General features: G+C 31.7%; 2 protein-coding genes across 4 annotated transcripts in view; one reads left to right on the top strand and one right to left on the bottom strand.

Annotated features, from left to right (window-relative positions):
• Nucleotides 1-9676, bottom strand: part of LOC148629449 (rho-associated protein kinase 1-like) — a 29174-nt gene extending 19498 nt beyond the window's left edge. Inside the window, exons 1-13 of one of the 2 annotated variants that reach the window (XM_088551405.1) lie at nucleotides 9138-9667; nucleotides 6469-6550; nucleotides 6099-6199; nucleotides 5698-5757; nucleotides 4992-5069; nucleotides 4508-4683; nucleotides 3973-4057; nucleotides 2905-3049; nucleotides 2567-2705; nucleotides 2215-2306; nucleotides 1632-1791; nucleotides 579-627; nucleotides 138-152 (exon numbers count right to left, since the gene is read on the bottom strand). In XM_088551405.1, the coding sequence (XP_088407531.1) occupies nucleotides 138-152; nucleotides 579-627; nucleotides 1632-1791; nucleotides 2215-2306; nucleotides 2567-2705; nucleotides 2905-3049; nucleotides 3973-4057; nucleotides 4508-4683; nucleotides 4992-5069; nucleotides 5698-5757; nucleotides 6099-6199; nucleotides 6469-6550; nucleotides 9138-9233 (1278 nt within the window). In that variant the 5' untranslated portion in view covers nucleotides 9234-9667. Of the gene's footprint in view, nucleotides 1-137; nucleotides 153-578; nucleotides 628-1631; nucleotides 1792-2214; nucleotides 2307-2566; nucleotides 2706-2904; nucleotides 3050-3972; nucleotides 4058-4507; nucleotides 4684-4991; nucleotides 5070-5697; nucleotides 5758-6098; nucleotides 6200-6468; nucleotides 6551-9137 lie in introns of both variants that reach the window. The other variant, XM_088551410.1, reaches the window with a different exon arrangement.
• A 2237-nt stretch (nucleotides 9677-11913) lies between these two features.
• The window catches only part of LOC148629448 (dedicator of cytokinesis protein 7-like), a 38660-nt gene continuing 32366 nt past the window's right edge, over nucleotides 11914-18207 (top strand). For both annotated transcript variants that reach the window (XM_088551341.1, XM_088551330.1), the window contains exons 1-4: nucleotides 11914-11998; nucleotides 14814-14904; nucleotides 15981-16159; nucleotides 16461-16532. In XM_088551341.1, the coding sequence (XP_088407467.1) occupies nucleotides 11955-11998; nucleotides 14814-14904; nucleotides 15981-16159; nucleotides 16461-16532 (386 nt within the window). In that variant the 5' untranslated portion in view covers nucleotides 11914-11954. The remainder of the gene's footprint in view (nucleotides 11999-14813; nucleotides 14905-15980; nucleotides 16160-16460; nucleotides 16533-18207) is intronic.

Genomic DNA, 18207 nt, shown 5'->3' with positions numbered 1-18207 from the left:
TTATACTGCTTGAGCTATTGTATGCTTTCAGTAACAGGTTATTAGCTAATTTTATGACCCATCCGAGCTATATGTTAGGAAGACAGATATTCTATATTGCAAAACATGACAAGGGTTACCTAAACATTTTTACTTACCCCATTAGACACACACTGAAAATATTGTATAACAATGAACTCAAATGCACGCAATGCATAGCATCTACCTCAGGCTGAGATTTTGAATTAAAATTCAAGGAAGGGAAATGATTGGTAAATATGTTTGAAAAGCATATCAAAATTCCATGGCATTTATTACACCAATCAAGAACGTGCTTTAAACTGTAATTAATATAAAATTGTGCCTAAAAATATTAAAAAGCTTCTATCTGATGTTAATAGTTAAAGCTAAAAAGCATAAAACACTACTGGGACCATATCCTTGAGAGTTTATTTTAACCATATAACACCCGAGTGTGTATCTGAAGTATTTTTACACTCTATTAATGTTTAAACCTTCACAAATTAGTGCATGACTGTTTAAATAAATTGAAGTATGAATGCCGAAGTATGGGTAGTGACACATCACATAAAACTTACATCCATTGATGACTTTCCTCCTCCACCTGATCCACCTCCTAACAGGAATCTGTAATGTAAAATACTAGTAGTAAATGTATTGATGAATGTCAGTTTAAAATTAAGTCATGTCATCTATGAAAATTGTGCATACAATATTTACTACTTGAAAGAGTAATCAAGGGAACCAAGGCTATAGCGGTAATCAAAAGAATGCAATCCAGGGACAAAGACCAGACACGGAAAAACAGACACACACAACAAAGAACACAAAGCAACAAAAGCAAATGAGCAACTCGACCTCCACTAAAAACTGGGAGCATGGGCCAGGTGCACCGACAGGGAAAGCGACCTCTGCTTTTTTAGAAACACCCGCCAAGCTGCCCGTAAAAAGTCAAGTCCGGGGTAGACAAACGAGGAAAGGACTAATGACTTTAATGGTTGCCATCTTTAACAATTTCACAAGTTTTATAATGGTTTTCATTGTAAACTATCTGCAACTTTAATACTACAAAGGCATCGAGATAACTGACTTTCTACCTACAATGTACTAAGTAAATATATTCAAAGCTTACAAAACATTTCATTTCAGTATCTCTTTTAGTATAGCCTATAAAGTAGAACTATATACTTGATGGGCATTAAAACAAACATTTATTATTAAATTGTGGTTGTACATCCAGGGACAGATATGAAGGGTTACAACAAAATTACCCAAATGATTTAATCTAAGAAATGGTTGAAAGAAATGGTCAAAAGGAAAGTCCAAATAACAAATGGAAATATCAGGGTAAAAAAAAAAAAAAACCTAAGTTGGAAACCACCGCAATGATCCTTACTTGGTACAGACATTTCTTATAGGAAGGTGGGTTTTATATACATTTCATATATGTTAGGAAAAGAATGTCTGATCAACCTGGAGTTTGATTTCAAAGAAACAACAGCCAGCAAAAGTATGCATGTCATCCCACTTGACACATTATTCTGAATGAGCCAACCAGTTATCACTCCTATATGTTGTGTTCATGGCAGAAAAGTAGTGCATTTTTTGCTAAAAATACTACTTAAACTTACTGGTAATCCCTGTTATATGTAAATCCTATGAATGGTAGATGGTTTCCAGCGAAAGCTTTAGGAATTTCAAATAATCCTTCAGGGCCATCATCTTTCTCTATATCTTCGAAATTACTAGTGTCGACATCACTGCTTAGCTCTGGTACAACAGGAGGAACAGCTAGACAACACAAATTATTGTTAGAATCATAACATATTGTAACACTACAAAAGTTACAGTAAATATCATAGTGCACATATAATTCTCAATAGAAGAATATTTGATCCAGCAGGCACAAGTTGTGATAGATCATGACACTACCAACTCATGTATGTATATATATATGTACCATCTTCATGCATCCTGTTATAAAGTCCATTTCATGATCTGAACATTTTTTCTTCTGTTTCCAAACTGGTTAGTATTAATTGACATTTTCAGAGCAAATGACAAATTGAACCACATGTTTTGTTTTTACTTTACAGGGTGCAATTGACCCCAAATATGAAGTTTATAACCCTTTCATCTGACAAGCAATGGCCTGCCATATACATGTACATGTAGCATAAAAAGGAGACCACTTATATTCTGTTTACTTCTTACCATCTCTGATGCTTTGCCAAGTCCACTGGTCATTTTTAAAAAATCTGTGGGACTTAATTTCTTCAACACCATTCCTTCCTAACCTTTCAGTTCTGAAAATAATTATATCCAATTAAAAGGACATTGTTTTTCAACTCTGAAAATATTACTCTTTCTACACACAAAATGATACTTTGACCAATCTGATTAAATTAATGGTTGACTTCAGAATGTACATTTCTTTACTAATTCACAGCATTGTAAAGGAATAAACAGAAACCATATCTGAATGCAAAATAAGAGAAAGTGTTTACTCTACATTAATAGTCATAATACTGCAGATATATATTGAACTGAAAAGTATATGTTGTACCTATCTGTTAGGAAAGCACAAATTAAGTCCTTGGCATCATTACTCATTTCAATCTCAGAAGGGAAGCTCAAGGAATTCTTATGGTCCATAATTTTACTATATGTTCCTACTAAGGACTCAGCATAAAATGGTGTATCACCTAAAAAGAAACAGAAATTCATTCAGCATTCAAGATAATTAATAATAATTTTATCAAATTTCACTGAAATTTAAAGAAAACTGATGCATCATTAAAATTAATTTGCAAAATATGTGAAATAACAATCCATCATATGTTAATGCATGTATTTGCTCTATTAGTTAAAGAGCATTAGACATTAAATGACGATATTACTTACCAACCAACATTTCATAAAGAAACACACCAACTGACCACCAGTCACATTCTCTACCATAGTACCCTGGTCTTCCTTGAGATTGTAATACTTCAGGAGATATGTAATCTGGGGTACCCACTGCTGTATCAGCTCTCACCATACCATCCTTAACAATATAAAACAGTTATTTATAATTAAATGATTATCAAAATAAAATATTAAAGGAATCAAGTGGAGTAGTTGAGAAAGATACCACCACAGAATGTTGATACTGTAAACATTTTTAATAGCGGTTTCTTTCATGTCGACATATTTGTGGGTATCAATTTTAGCAGTTTCAAAAAATGAAGTGTTATATAGTGTTAAAAATCAATTTCCTGGGGACTATTTTCTGTGCTTTTATGTTCACTATGAAAATAGCGGAAATTAATAATTTAATAGTACCATTCCCTATATTTCAAGGAATACTTAAAACAGAGGAATACTAATCCATGAAAAATCCAACACAATACAACAGCTTGAGGTCAAAATTTAAATAATTCCATCAAGGAACTGCTGATGTTTCTGTGACAAAAAATTTACTATACCCTAAAAAATAAATGACAAACAGGTAGTTGATGTACAGCTGAGCTGAAAAGTTTACACGCTGTAAAACCTATTGACAAGCTGAAGCTGATACCAAATTTCAAATTGTTCCCATTGTTAAGGCAAAAATAAGTTGATGTGCAACCAATTCAAATGTATAAAGCATGAAGATGAAGCTGCATATCAAATTCCAAACTGATCCCATGAGATGAACAATAATTGAACAGACATTGCCCCCCCCCAAAAAAAACAGCAATATAAGTGAATGCTCCCAGTTTTTAAAATAATGGATATAAATGACTTCCAATATAAATTAAAAAAATTATAATTGTCATAGTGTTGAAAATTTGAAATTCTCTTTAGACACAAACGATTAGCTTTAAATTCGTGTTTTTCAGAGCAAAAAATATTCTTGTATGTTTTTGTCCAGAAAAGCCACATATACATGTTTATCTGTAAATTTGCATGTGATTGCTGTATCAAATATAGTTTAAGGTGTTCTACCTTGTCCATTCTCATACAGGTACCAAAATCTGCCAGTTTCAAATGTCCTAGCTGGTCTATTAACATATTGTCAGGCTTCACATCTCTAAAATATAACAAATTTAAACTGGTGAAAATTCATCTATGAATTAAAAGTATCACCACAATCCAAGATGCAATAGTTATCATAATAAGTTTCTTTACCAGTATCATATCACTCAGAAAACAAAAGAATGAAAGTTGGACAGATGTCCTGACATGAGGAACTATGTACTTCTAACTTGCCGAACTGATGAATTCAAAATTCTACATTAACATCATAGACTACATTTTAATCATTTAAAATTGAAAATGTTCATGCAATAGGATGCTGGTGATGAAAATATGTCTCCACTGATGACAATAGCATGTGATTGGAAAAGCACCAATGTTACATGTATTCTGCAAGATATAATTATTACAGAATGATGATGATTTCTTTGATTTTTAATCAGTCAGAAAATGAAAAGCTGTAGTGATGTTTGATAATTAATTCAAATGCAGAAAGAAAATTTACCTGTGAACAAAACCCATTGAATGTATTGCATCTAATGCTAGCACAACCTCAGCACAATAAAATTTGGCCCATTTTTCAGGAACATCATAGTTACTCATCAGATTAACTAAATCACCACCTGGCATATAGTCCATAACCATATACAGATACTTATTATCTTGGAAAGCATAATGTAACTGAAACAAACATAAAGTTTTCTTTAGGATTATAGATTTTCAGAACAGATGAAAATGGCACAATATGTATAATTTGAGAAAAATCTTATCTTGCATTTATCCCAGAACAGTTTTACAAACCATTCTTACCAATTCTATAATGCCTTGCAATATACATCTCAAATGTTTCACCCTGGAAGTATCCTTCACATTGCATATCATTATTTTCCATATGTATTTGTATGAGAAAAGGGAAAATAAATATCAGATGTGTAAGCATGTATCACAAAAGCAAATGAAATGTTAAATTTTATGAATATAAAACGTACTTGTACAATCCATGGACTGTTGGCATTAGCCATTATTTCTCTCTCTTCCCAGTAAAAGGCTGAATCGGATCTTTTTATCTACAAAAGAAAAATTATCAAGTTCTATCAATGGTTAGAATTCTAATGTATCCAACCTACATGCATGTCCTCTCCTTCTATAGGAGAACAGGAAGCCACATTTTTATGTACCAGAGACATTATTACATTGAACGATTGTTTTTAAAGACACAAAAAGGTAAAACATGTAATTTGCAATTTCACATGTCTTATTGTAACTTTATACAATTAGAGGTTGTAGGTGTGTTGGAAGTGTATGTTATAATGAATGTATACTGGTCATAGAGTAGATCTCATCATTTGGTCCATGCTCCCAGTTTTTAGCAGAGTCTGAGTTGCTCATTTACTTTTGTTGCTTTGTATGTATGGTTTTAGTTGCTTTGTGTTCTTTGTTGTGTGTGTCTGCTTTCCATGTCTGGTCTTTTCATTACCACTATAACCTTGGTTCCCTTGATTACTCTTTCAAAATGGAAGTCATTTCTCACAATCTGCTTACCAACATATTATTTCTACATGAAACCTCATTTTTTAGAGCAAAGTATAAGCCGTCCGTTAGAAGTGACAAGAATTCCTTGCAGAAGAGAACTACTCCTTGGCCAGTACATAACTTAGTTAAGACTAATTTTCATCTTTAACTTTAATTGCTTACCATTTCATATTTACTGAGTAACTTTAAAGCATGTACTTTTCTTGTTGATCGGTGGCGAACCTAAGACATAAAACACTGTAGTCAATACAATTCAAATAATTGGTATTGCTGTAAATCACTACCATTAACATTACAGATAAATAATCTGATGAATTAAATCAGCTGATAAAATATCATATTTAGAACTTTTTTTGATAGATATTAAGAAATCTTTGCAGAATAAAATACCTTATGTACATGTAGGTATAAATCATAAATGAGAAGAAAAGTCCTTATCCTTAAGTTTTAATATCTAATTGAAAGGGTTAAATTTTAAATTTTTTTTTATAGCATCTGTTCCAAACTAACACTCATAATCTTTCAATTTTAAACTTTACTTCCTACTTCCTTGGGCAACCTACCAGCTGAACTTCACCAAAAGCTCCTCTCCCAATAACTTTAACAACTTCAAAGTCTCTGTGCTGCATACGGCAGCTATTAACAAAATCAATTGGTTTTGCATCTGAAATGAAAATATCAAAGAAGGTACATGTATTAAAAATGATTAAGTTGACCCACATACAATGTTGTATTCAATGAGTTGAGACACTTCTTTTTCCTTGTACAAATTTATCTTACTTGCTTTACTTTTAGTGAGAAAGAAAACATATAATATGTAGTGATAGAAAACATGTACACATGTACATGTACAATGTACAAAATGTAAGTAACAATGCAGAACAGAAAATCCTGTACAAAGGTGGATACGAAGATGTACTTATATTTACTCACATCTACCAAGAAACTGTTCAACACTTTTATTTCTTCTTATTGCTGGATAATCCAAGTCATGAACTAAGGCAGCTATTCCATCCTAAAAGTTTATTCATTTTATTGTTAATATCTATTATTCAACCTCAAAAACAAATTTCTTAAAATAGACAGCAACATATTCTTGAAATTTAGTTAGATTCAATAGGCAGGTAAACTTGATTTTCAGTCGCAAGTATTTGACCGTATGGAACTTGTAATACATTGTACATGCAAGATTGACCCCCAAATAGTTTTTTCAGTAGATTGTCTTCTGTTTAACAAACACATCTGAAAAAATATTACTCTGATTGTATAATTCATATGAGGCATAGGTTATCTAAGGTACAAAAGGTAACAACTATTCTTTGAAATTTATACTGTCACTAGCATAAAAAAAAATTTGATAAGCATTTGTTTACAAAATGTATATCACTGGTTACAATGTGTTAGGAAACAATACCCAACGTCTAAAGAAGTCTGTTATAATTCCAGAATGTAGAGGTTGTCCGGCAAGCTATTTTCTTACTTGTAGCAATCTTAACCTCTAGCATCTGACACGATTGAAGTCACTGCAAATTTATTTATGGTCAAAAGTTTTTTTTTTTTTTTTTTTCAAAATAATCATTTTTTTATTTACATTTAGGAAGTAGTACTGGTTATCATGTGATAAAAACCCAAATTTTTGTTAAATCCCCAAAATACAAATGGGGACAATTTTCAAATGATCAGCAATTTTGAATTAGGTATATATATATATAGAGGTCTACGGCACTGGACTTGGTGCTGGCGGTGTTGCCATAGATGCCACAGCGGTATGAGTTCGAGTCCCGCGGAGGGAACGACAAAAAATTTGCTTTGCAAATTTGACAGTTCTAACATCGTTGGGAATTTTTCAGACCCTTCTATAAGTTTACGTTATCTTCCCTGTATCCATTTGATCCGATGGAGCAGTGTAGCGAATAGTCGTCACATTCTGAGACGTTGTGTATATATATTAATGTACGTTTTTGTAATTCAAGGGAACTGAAACTTGAATAATTGATTATTACATGTACAAAAAATTTTGAAATGATGCAGTATCATAAAAACATTTCAGATAATTTTATTGTTTGGAGATCATGTGTTCTGGTCTTGTTTTCTCCAAATTCAAAATCCTTTCTTTGCCTATAAAAACATGCAAAATCTGCAATTTTATGATGGATTGCAGAAGATCTCCCACAAATAGGTTTTACTAGGTTAACAGGTATGGTTTCATGGGATGATGATTATTATCACGAAATTCATGGACAGACAACAATTAAGAAAAAAAGTAGACCAAGAAACCCACTACAACTAAAAAGGATATGGCTGGAGCTGCTTGCAAGGGAAAAAATTAAATTTTAAAAAGTTTGTTGATTCTCAAAATGCTTGCTTACACGATACTGCTTATATATGCTTAGCCTACTTAAAGTACAAAACATACCTAAAAATATAAAAATATTGATATTTACTAGGAACTGTTGAATAATCACAAACATTTACTAATCCAAATATTACATTGAACATGATGTCAATAAACTATCAATACATGACAGGACAGACTATTGTACTGTTGCATCAAGGATTTATATGTAGCAAGGATTGGAATATCGCACAATTTTACATAGTACGATAATAAATATGTTGCGTGGGGCGATATACAGTGAGATTACCCATGATGCATTTTGTTGATTCTGAGCATGCCCTGTCAACATCCCTTTCCATCCCTTCAACATTTCATCACAATAAATGTAGGTATTCTGACCCATATGCTTTGAAAAAAATTAAAATATCCCACCTCAAGTTGCCTCCAGACTTTTTCAATGTTTTATTTTGATCGATACCTCGATATTCGAGACTTTAAACTCTTATCAAATTTTCAATCTGGTCCCACCTTCGAAAGCATACTTTCCTCCTCATTAAAAATTCAAACTCCTTTTTCCAAACTCAATCAATCATCATAAAATTTGTTGAAAATTGATCAGAAATAGTATGAGGGTGTACAGAATTAGTTTTAAAATTGTAGCTTCCCTGCATTTGTGATATCAATGTTCATTTAAGCCTTTGTTTTGACTCCTGACTGCTTAGCCCCACTTTCGAGGGCGGTTACCCTATTCATTAAAAATTTAATCTCCTTCTTCAAAACCCAATCTATCATCATAAAATTTATTTCAAACTGATCAGAAATGGTCCAAGGGTGTATATAAGAAATTTTGTAGCTGTAGCCTCCTGTTATTGCATGATATCAACGTTTTTATTTGACCAACTGATAAAAAAAATGGCAGTCGGAGTCACGCCCTCAAGAAAGGCATTCCCTCCTAAATTAAAGCTCTAACTCCTTCAAAACCCAAACGATCATCATTAGGTATGTTTTAAATTGATAAAAATGGTCCGACGGTGTATATAAGGATGTTTATAGCGGTAGCTTCCCCTGCTTTTGTGATATCAACGTTTTATATGACCTAATTTTGACTGTATAGGCGGCAAGTAGCTGTGGCTAGTATGTGTATACTGAAATCTCGCCATTCAAGATATTGCAATAATTCACAAGATGCAGATCATTCTATATTTAACTCCTTGGTTGCACTTAGTGTGTACATTATTCACAACAAAACTATGTTCAAACATACCAACAAGCTGTTAATATTCAACTCTGAGTTTGGATTCACCAGTCTCTCCTCCACTTTACTCAGCCTTATCTTGTATTCAGGGTCAAGGGCTGCCATCCTCTTAAAATTTGTCAATGAGGAGTGAAACTGACCGGAAGTAAATGTTAAGCTACTATTTCAGTGTCACTGCATTCGTAAGGCGATGTTAAACCCATTAAAACGCTAACAATTAACTCAACATAATCCACCAGATTTATCTATTCTCACACACTGTCAGTAAATAAAGCTCAGATGATAACGCCAAACTTGTTCTGCAAGCTCCTGTCGAGTGAAAAAATGTCAACAATTTCGATGAGACTTCCGATATGCGAATAACTTTTAAAGGCTATCACTTAGGTTTTCCAAAGAAGCACAATATCACAATCATGAAATTTGAATTTGCGAATGTTTTGCTCTTAATAATGGAGCGCGTCGCAGGAGAAAACTGTCACATTTTCACCTGTCAAAGGGACACAAGCCTCCATTTTCAGCCTCTTTGGCTTACCTTATTCAATAAAGCCAACTAAAGTTTAAATTCTAAAATAAGAACATAACTTTTTTGCAATATTTTAGGGGAGGATCTATTAGATCTACTGCATGATTCTAAATTAAACAAATAATTCAACCGCCTAATTATAAATATACATGTTACATAAAAAATAATAACAATCTGGTTTCTATAGAACGTGGTAATAAAAGTATTTTTTGGCGGGATATTCAAATTTGTCTTCTATTTTGATACTATAAGTTTAACACGCCGTTTCAATAAAAAATAAATAAAGATTGTTATTCGCTATTTCAGAAGTAATCTAAAATGCTAGACAATGTACAAAAGAGGCAAAATATAAACCCATGCACGGTTCTCATCCCTTCGGCTCCTGCGTATGGAGTGTTCATATCACAACTCATACATTATGCCAGAGCTTGCCGAAACTATGCAGACTTTTTGTATCGCGCTAGAACTCTAACAAATAGGCTTCTGGAATAGGGTTATGTTGCTACAAGTCATCACTACAGAAGTTTCATGGTCGTCATCATGAACTCGTGGATTGTTATGGTGTATCCATCAGCACCATGAAAACTGATTTATTCAACGGGTCATAGTTTTCCTTTCCTCGTTTGTCTACCCCGGACTTGACTTTTTATGAGCAACTCGGCGGGTGTTTCTAGAAAAGCAGAGGACACATACCCTACCGTTGCACCTGGTCCATGCTCCCAGTTTTTAGTGGAGTCTGAGTTGCTCATTTACTTTTGTTACTTTGTATGTATGATTTTAGTTGCTTTATGTTCTTTGTTGTGTATGTCTGTTTTCCATGTCTGGTCTATGTCCCTGGATTACATTCTTTTGATTACCGCTATAACCTTGGTTCCCTTGATTACTCTTTCATTAAATTAGCATGGAAATTTACGATAGGAGAGTTCACTTACCTGTGATTTTGTTTTGGTTGTCAAAAAAATCCATTGAGTGGCATGGGGCATCAACTTTAAAATATCATAACTTTTTCATTTTTTAAGATAATTAAAAAATTCTTTTGGTTCCCTATACTGCCAATAAAACTCTTTTTATCCATGGAATTTTTAAGTAAATATTTAGTAATTAGACTATATGAGCATAAAATTTTATAGTGGTTTACATATAAATATCATTTCAAATTTATAACTCTTTTACTTGAAAAATGTTTGTTTGTTTATTTGTTTGTTAAACCCCAACAAACAAACAAACATTTTTCAAGTAAAAAACTCACAAATTCCCATACAAAATATGAATAGTTTTATTGAAAAGAAACATTTTACAGAACAAAAATTGGATGTAAAATAACTAAGTTATAAAGATTTGAAAATTTGGGATTCTAATCATGAAATTGTCCATTGTTTATTTAGTTGTTTATTTGCCAACCAATTTGATACTTAATGATATGCAAATTAGTGAATATGACATCACTGATGAGATTGGCGAACTCTCCTATTGAACAAAATATTTCCATGATATTCAATTTTGATATATTCTACCATTTAACTAATGGAGTCGGATCATAAATTTATAGAAGCGGTGGGTTCCTGACTATCGATTGCATTTTTGCTGTACAAAATTTTCCAGCAAAAAGAGGGTACCAGAAATAAAAATTACCAGCCACCTAGTAGCCAATGGCTACTAGATTTTGAGCTGGGCTACCAAACATTTGGGTAAAATTTAGTTATATAGAAGATATAGAAAATATTAAACAAAAATATGTTCTGAACTACAAGCTTGATATGCAACTACATTAAATACAGAATCATACATGGCACCCAGACACAAGTGCATCCAGAAAGGCACTTCTATATTTGAATACTTTAAATTAAAAAAAAAATTAAAAGTGTGCATCCCATTGAAAGCTTTGAAAATCAAACTATTTTTTTCCCTTCCAGAAACTCCCAGAAAGTGAATGGTTGTGTTTTTGTGTAAAATCTGAAAGCAAAAAAAAAACTTGGTTTGATGAGGTAGAATTCAATCTTGCAACAACAAACAGAAAAGTCACCTCATCTCACATACAACTACTTTAAGACGTGATTTTTTTGTTAATAAGTAAATGTCTTCAGTGTATATGTTAAACTCCTTTTTTTATTAAGATAACATTCAGTAACTTTAATCAGGTACTTCATATTACTCTAAACAGTCTATGCTTTTAAATATATTCTGACCTGATTTAAATTATTTTAAATGCTTCGTTCCGTCAATTTCTTTATAAATGCGTTTCATAGTTTGCAAAAACTAAGGGTGCGCAGATCTTCGTGACGTATAACACACTGAGATGAATAATGGCTGCAACCGGCCAGAGAGCATTCGCTCAAAAACTGAATAAGTAAGAGTTTTCCGTCTTATTTTGTAACTCAGATTAAATTAAATAGAACCAGTATAACTAAACAAAGTATTGACATTAAAGTGTTTGTTAAAGATTGAGTCATCTTCATTATATTGCCTCATTTAAAATATGTTTACATATGACCATTTAAGGATATGCTGGTTAATGCTAATCGAATATTCACTATCTGTCATAAAATAATCGTTTCAAGTCCCTTCATTTCGAAATATAACATTGTAGTTTTAATAAGTTGTAGCCTTTTCTCTTCTCTTTAATTATATTTGATAATTAATTCGGATTTCCAATACACATTAGATGTATATGTAACATATGAGACTGGCCTTACCTGGAATGCTCCCGAAGGATATCAAGGGAGTTTTTTTTATGATAAAAACTATCATGAGTGTCTTTTCTGCTTCTTTGACACCTGCTTATTATTGAAGTTCATGTGCACAAACCCTTTTTGCCGTAAACCCTTTTTCTGGCATCTTGCAGAACTTTTTCAGGATCTATAGTACATTAAAGCTAGGTTCTTCGACAGATTCCTGGTCTAAGACTCCTTGGCACATGTACATGTACTTGCTTAATATCCATATTTTGTTGTGATATCATTTTTTGCACAGAAAGTTTGCTAATGATATGTTTTCAAATCTTATAAATGATAATTATATTCTTTTTTTTATGTTATTCACATATTTATTCAGACTAATTAAAAAAATATATTTCTGCTAATTAAAGCATTAGCATCACACAATATTCTTTATCTATTTCATTAGAATGATACAAAAATGTAGCAGTATGTGTGACACAAGGCTCTGGAAATAAACATGAGAACATGTCAAAGACTGGCTAAATTATACATACATTAACTACATGTATTTGTGTCAATAAAACAACTTTACCATTAACACTTCCTAGTCATTTGTTTATTTTTTTGTTTATTAAATGATATAAAGTAACTACTGTTTGTTTGATAGTACAATATAAGTTTTTGTCTTTCAAGCATAATTCATTGCAAATACCATTCCATTCTGATAAAGATAATATGTGGAGTGGCCTTTGAAACTAGCATCCATCATTTCTTACTTTTTTAGAATAATTAAGCAGGGTTGGCAATTCACTAGAAAATGTAACCAGCTTTGAACTCAGATTTTACATATTTTTTACCATACAGTTATATTTGTTTTTGTATTTTAATTTTCAAAAAAATTAGCTTGTCCTATCATGTGGTCAGGCAATGGATGGCCTTGGGGTGACATTTTCATCCCATTGGGGTTGTTGTCTCCTTGACATATACATCATACTTATTCTTGTTATAAGTATTAATAACCTTAAATTTAGTTATAACTTTTTGAGAAATGTGTGTGAAGGGCTTAAAATTTGTTTTCAGAAACGGGCAATTAAGTGTAGTGTGTAACAGAAAGCTAGAATATCAAATACACATATTTCTCTGCATCTTAAAAGATGTGACAAGTTTTTCAGCTTGTGATTTGGCTTTAACTGTTAAACTACTAAAAAAGTGTGTATCTGTTAATGAACGTTATTATCATACTATTATCTTTCGATTACCATGTACACATGATCTAATGTATGGGAGTGGAGTGTCATTTTTAATCTTATTAAAATTAGACCCATCAGTTGTTTCATTCAGTCCCTGCATGTAGGATCTAATAGCACTCCATTTTACTATCTGTTCTGATTACTTATCTGATCAACCAATCAGATTTCATGTTTCATGATTTTGAAAGCATTATTCAAAGGGAAAAAAGTTGAGGATTCTGAAAAGGTCATCTGAACGGAAAGTAGTATGGGGTGTTGTTAGTTTCTACATGCATTGACTGAATGGAACAGTTGATAGGTTTAATTTTGATTAGATTTGTTATTTGAAAATCAACCCAGTAACAATTATTGGGATTGTAACGTCAGTTTGTACAAGTGTTACCATCTTTAATACTGATATGGGAATTAATCTTATCGGTGTAAGAAAACTGAATTTTACATATAACTTATAAAAGATTGACTAGTAATTTATTATACCACATGGAAAGAAGTTGCGAAGGGTATAATGTTTTTGACCCATCCGTCTATCACTCAGTCAGTCCGTCTTCAGTTTTCGGGACTTTATTTTTTAAATGCTTGCAGATATTGACATGATTTTTGGTATATAAGTTCACCATGATAAGTTACAGGTCAAGGATAACCTTCCTTCCTCTCTGGTGATATTTACTGAAATTACAGGCCTTGAACTTAGCAAAATTCACAGAAATAACCGTTTTCTGGATTTTTTTTCTAAATGCTTGCAGATATTTACACGATTTTTATTATATAAATTCACCATGATAAGTTACAGGACAAGTTTGTGTTTGGTTCTGCTTTGATGATTTTTACCAAAACTTAGCTAAATTCAAAGAAATAACAGTTTTTCAGACATTTTCTAAACGCTTGCAGATTATTACATGGTTTTTGGTATATAAGTTCATCAGGATAAGTTACAAGTCAAGTGTAGGTTTTGTTTCGCTACGATGATATTTATTTTGGATTAATTAAAACTCAAAGAAATCACTGTCTGGAGTTTGAAACTACCATTCTGAGTAACAGAATTTAGTTGGAAGATAAAGAAAAAATCATTTTCAAAAATCTTTTTTAAATTTGATTTTGTTGCTATCTTTTCTAATACCTGAAAAAAATACTCTAATTCCTTTTTTCTGGGGTCCCTCTACACGTAATTCTCTTATGAACAAATTTACTTGAATATCCAACATGGGGACAGCTGGAGTATGTGAGCGAACTCACTAATGTTCTTTAATTTTTGTAGGCAAGGTGCTGCTGAAGTGAGGAAGGCTGTGTCATCAACTGTTTATGCTCCATCAGATCTTGCTAGGAGTGTTAGTGGCCTTAATCTAACTGTAAGTGGAAATTTATGGAAAGAAATCAGTGGAAACCGAACAAAAGAAACACAATATACACCAATATATTGACCTGTTTCCTAATTAAATGTGACTGTTTTAGAAATTTACAGTGGTCCACTAAATAACAAATACCCCTTAAATTTACAAAAAAATGTAGTTCTTACAACTCATTGAAAATAAAGTAAGGGCTACCTAAGAACAATCCATGTGTGATGTGTCACAACTGAATTCAATCATATATGGTAAAAAATAATGATGTACAAAACAATTTAATGGTTAAAATTATTAAGATGATAAATTTTGTCTTTCAGTTTTGAAAGTGTTGATACAAAATTATTATATAAACACTTTACAGAATCAGTGCACAAATTTTTTAATGGATAAAATTTATTAGAGAATATTATGAAATTTTGTTAATTCAAAAAGTCAAGTTATTTAGGCTGATGATGGCTTAGTTAGATTTGCCATGTATTGTCATTGACAGATTTATTTTTAGATTAGAATTATTCTTCATGGCCTTGTAATTCACAAATTACAGCCCTATCAATTAGTGGTACACCGATCATCAGGAACATCAAGCTATCAGTCATTTGAGGAGCTTTGATTCAATGATCAATTTCGAGATATCAAGATTAATTCGTTCATGTCTTAAAAATATAAATATGTCTTTATTTTTCTTTTCGAAGTGATCTTTTCTATTATCTGACTGGGTTATTTATCTTTCTGTTGACAAAAAATTTGTTCGATTTTTAACCTTAACATTGGCTGAGTCAGCATGTGGCTTCATTAATGATTATTTTACATGTTTACGTAAGTTATGATAATATCCAAACTAGGTAATGGAGGTATACTAGCAATACGATATTGAATGGTCATCCTTATCAAACTCACAAACACTAATCATTGATCATCAGTCGATGTTGACACAACAATCATCGATCTGGAAATTTTGATTGATTCCCAACACTACTATCAACTACAATTTATACTACCATATAAAAATAACAGTCATAAATATTGGATTTAAATCAAATTGGTGTGAGTCAACTGGTTTCTTTTGTCTTCTGTTTCAGGTACCTTTGACAGATGCAGTAGATCCACCTGAGTATGAAGACTTTGTCCTACAGAATACTTGTACAGTAGAAAGAGACCCCCACAGAGATCTTATACTATACCCTGATCATGATGACGTTGATGTCCATTTCTTACCAAAAAGATGTAGGACTGTCAATCATATTGTTCCTGAAATTGGGTTAGCAATGATTTTTATAACCCGGCTGCAGATACATTAAAAAGGATAAGGGTGCCCTATTAACTACAAATGTACAAAGGATAGAAAAATTGACTAGATTACTGTTGTCAAGGATAAAGCAAAAATTGTTTAGTCTTGAGATGACATTTAAATTTTTTGGTACATTTATGATTAGTCTTATTATTATAGCTAAAAAATAAAGTTCCATCTAGAGATTTAATTTTTTTTTTCCATTTTTTTTATTTCAATGCTATTATAGAAATAAGATTAAAAAGTACACAAAATTGGTCTTTTATTGTAGAGCTGACACTGATACTCATGTATTTGATTTTGTACGAAGATACACAGCAGATTATACAGTGGTGTCAAGAAGGTATAGATTTCCTTTACATATATTATACACTACAAAAAAAATTGGGTTTGTATGATGGTATCATGCTGCCATCATTGTTTTTAGGCATTTCATGTCAGAGGTTGCTTAAATGCAATTTTCTGTAATCAAAATACCCCCAAAAAATCATCTTGTGTTTTTGCATGCAGGGTCAATACTGGCAGATATAAAGATTTCCATTTATTTTTTTTCAATCTAGTTTGATTTATTTTTAAATGTTCTATAAATTTCCTGCCAAAATGATGTACATTCTTTTTTTTGCTATCATCTTTTTGTGAGTAAGAACTATTATTTTACTATTAGTTTAATCAAAAACTGACACTTGGGAAGCAATTACTGACATACCAAAATCACTTGAAAACAACCCAAATACTTTTAGCCCACATGCTTACCCAATTCCAGTCTCTGTACTGGAATCAACAAGAGCAGTGTCCCAAAAAATTGTTTTGTGACGAGTTTTTTTATGATTATTTATTATGATCATCAGAGAATGTAAGCTTTACAATAAAAAAATTTAATCAGGGAACATTCGGATGGACATAGACACATTGGCAGATAGGGTGTCTATTAATTTTCTATTATTCCAATGTCTATTAATAATATCCTATCAAATATCAGTAATAATCAATATACATCCTAGAAATTGTAATTTGTGTTAACTGTTTTGAACAATTGAAATTCCTTCTTTTCTATTTGCGACAGAGCTCGATTGTTAATAATGTCAGTCATTGGAAATGTGTATATTAACACTGAATACTCATCAAATCACACCTGTTTTGTCAAAATAATATTGCACATTCTTTTCTCATGTCAAATAATTTATTGCAATCAAAATTTAGAGCTGTAGCAAGCTTGAATGGTATATCCATAATAGTCTTCAACCTTTGTGGTCTGTATCCTGTGAAGCATTTTATTTTAGTGTAACTGATTCTGTCATTGGTTTTAAATAGACCCAGCTTAATATGTTTAGAGATGACAATTTCATTAAATGACTTTGAAAAATTAAAGCTGTTTGTAATTCTTCAAAACAACATGGTCTTTGAACAACACAAAATTTTAAGAACCATTGTTGATGAAATTGAATTTTTTTAGTCCCGTACCAGTGACTTTCCCCATGTTCGTCAGTCTGGCAAATAAGTTTTCTACACCTTTTTTTCATCATGCTTGCAGATACCAGGATACATTTTATATTTGACACATTGCTTTACCATGACAAGTTATAGATCAAATTAAAATTTATTCTGGTCCGTTGATATTTCACTGAGTTATCTTAGGACTTAGAAAATCAATGCAGACTCAGGTTTTCTGCACTTTTCTCTTTAGCAAATTATGCAAGAAGTTAGCATTCTGTTCTCTTCAACAGATTTTTATTTTTGGGTAGGCAGATTCTGTATTGCTATGCAATACTCTTAGAATGTTTGTTTACAGGTATATTAGATCTTTATAAAAAAGCATATTTACTTTTCATTGATGAAAAATTCTTAACAGTTATGCAATAATTCTTTAATTATAATGCAAAATAAACAATACATTTTTATGATTAATTTACTGATATCTTAAACAATTTACAGAAATTGAATAAGAATTATTAGCATAAATTTGTTAAAATTTTCCATAGAGTTATCAGTATTTTACAAGTTAAACTATAGAATATTGT

This window comes from Perna viridis, chromosome 1 (assembly GCF_037379345.1).
Source record: "Perna viridis isolate PV_CMFRI_1.1 ecotype Kerala chromosome 1, ASM3737934v1, whole genome shotgun sequence".
In the NCBI taxonomy this organism is placed as follows: Eukaryota; Metazoa; Mollusca; class Bivalvia; order Mytilida; family Mytilidae; genus Perna; species Perna viridis.
This window is presented reverse-complemented; position numbering and strand designations above follow the sequence as displayed.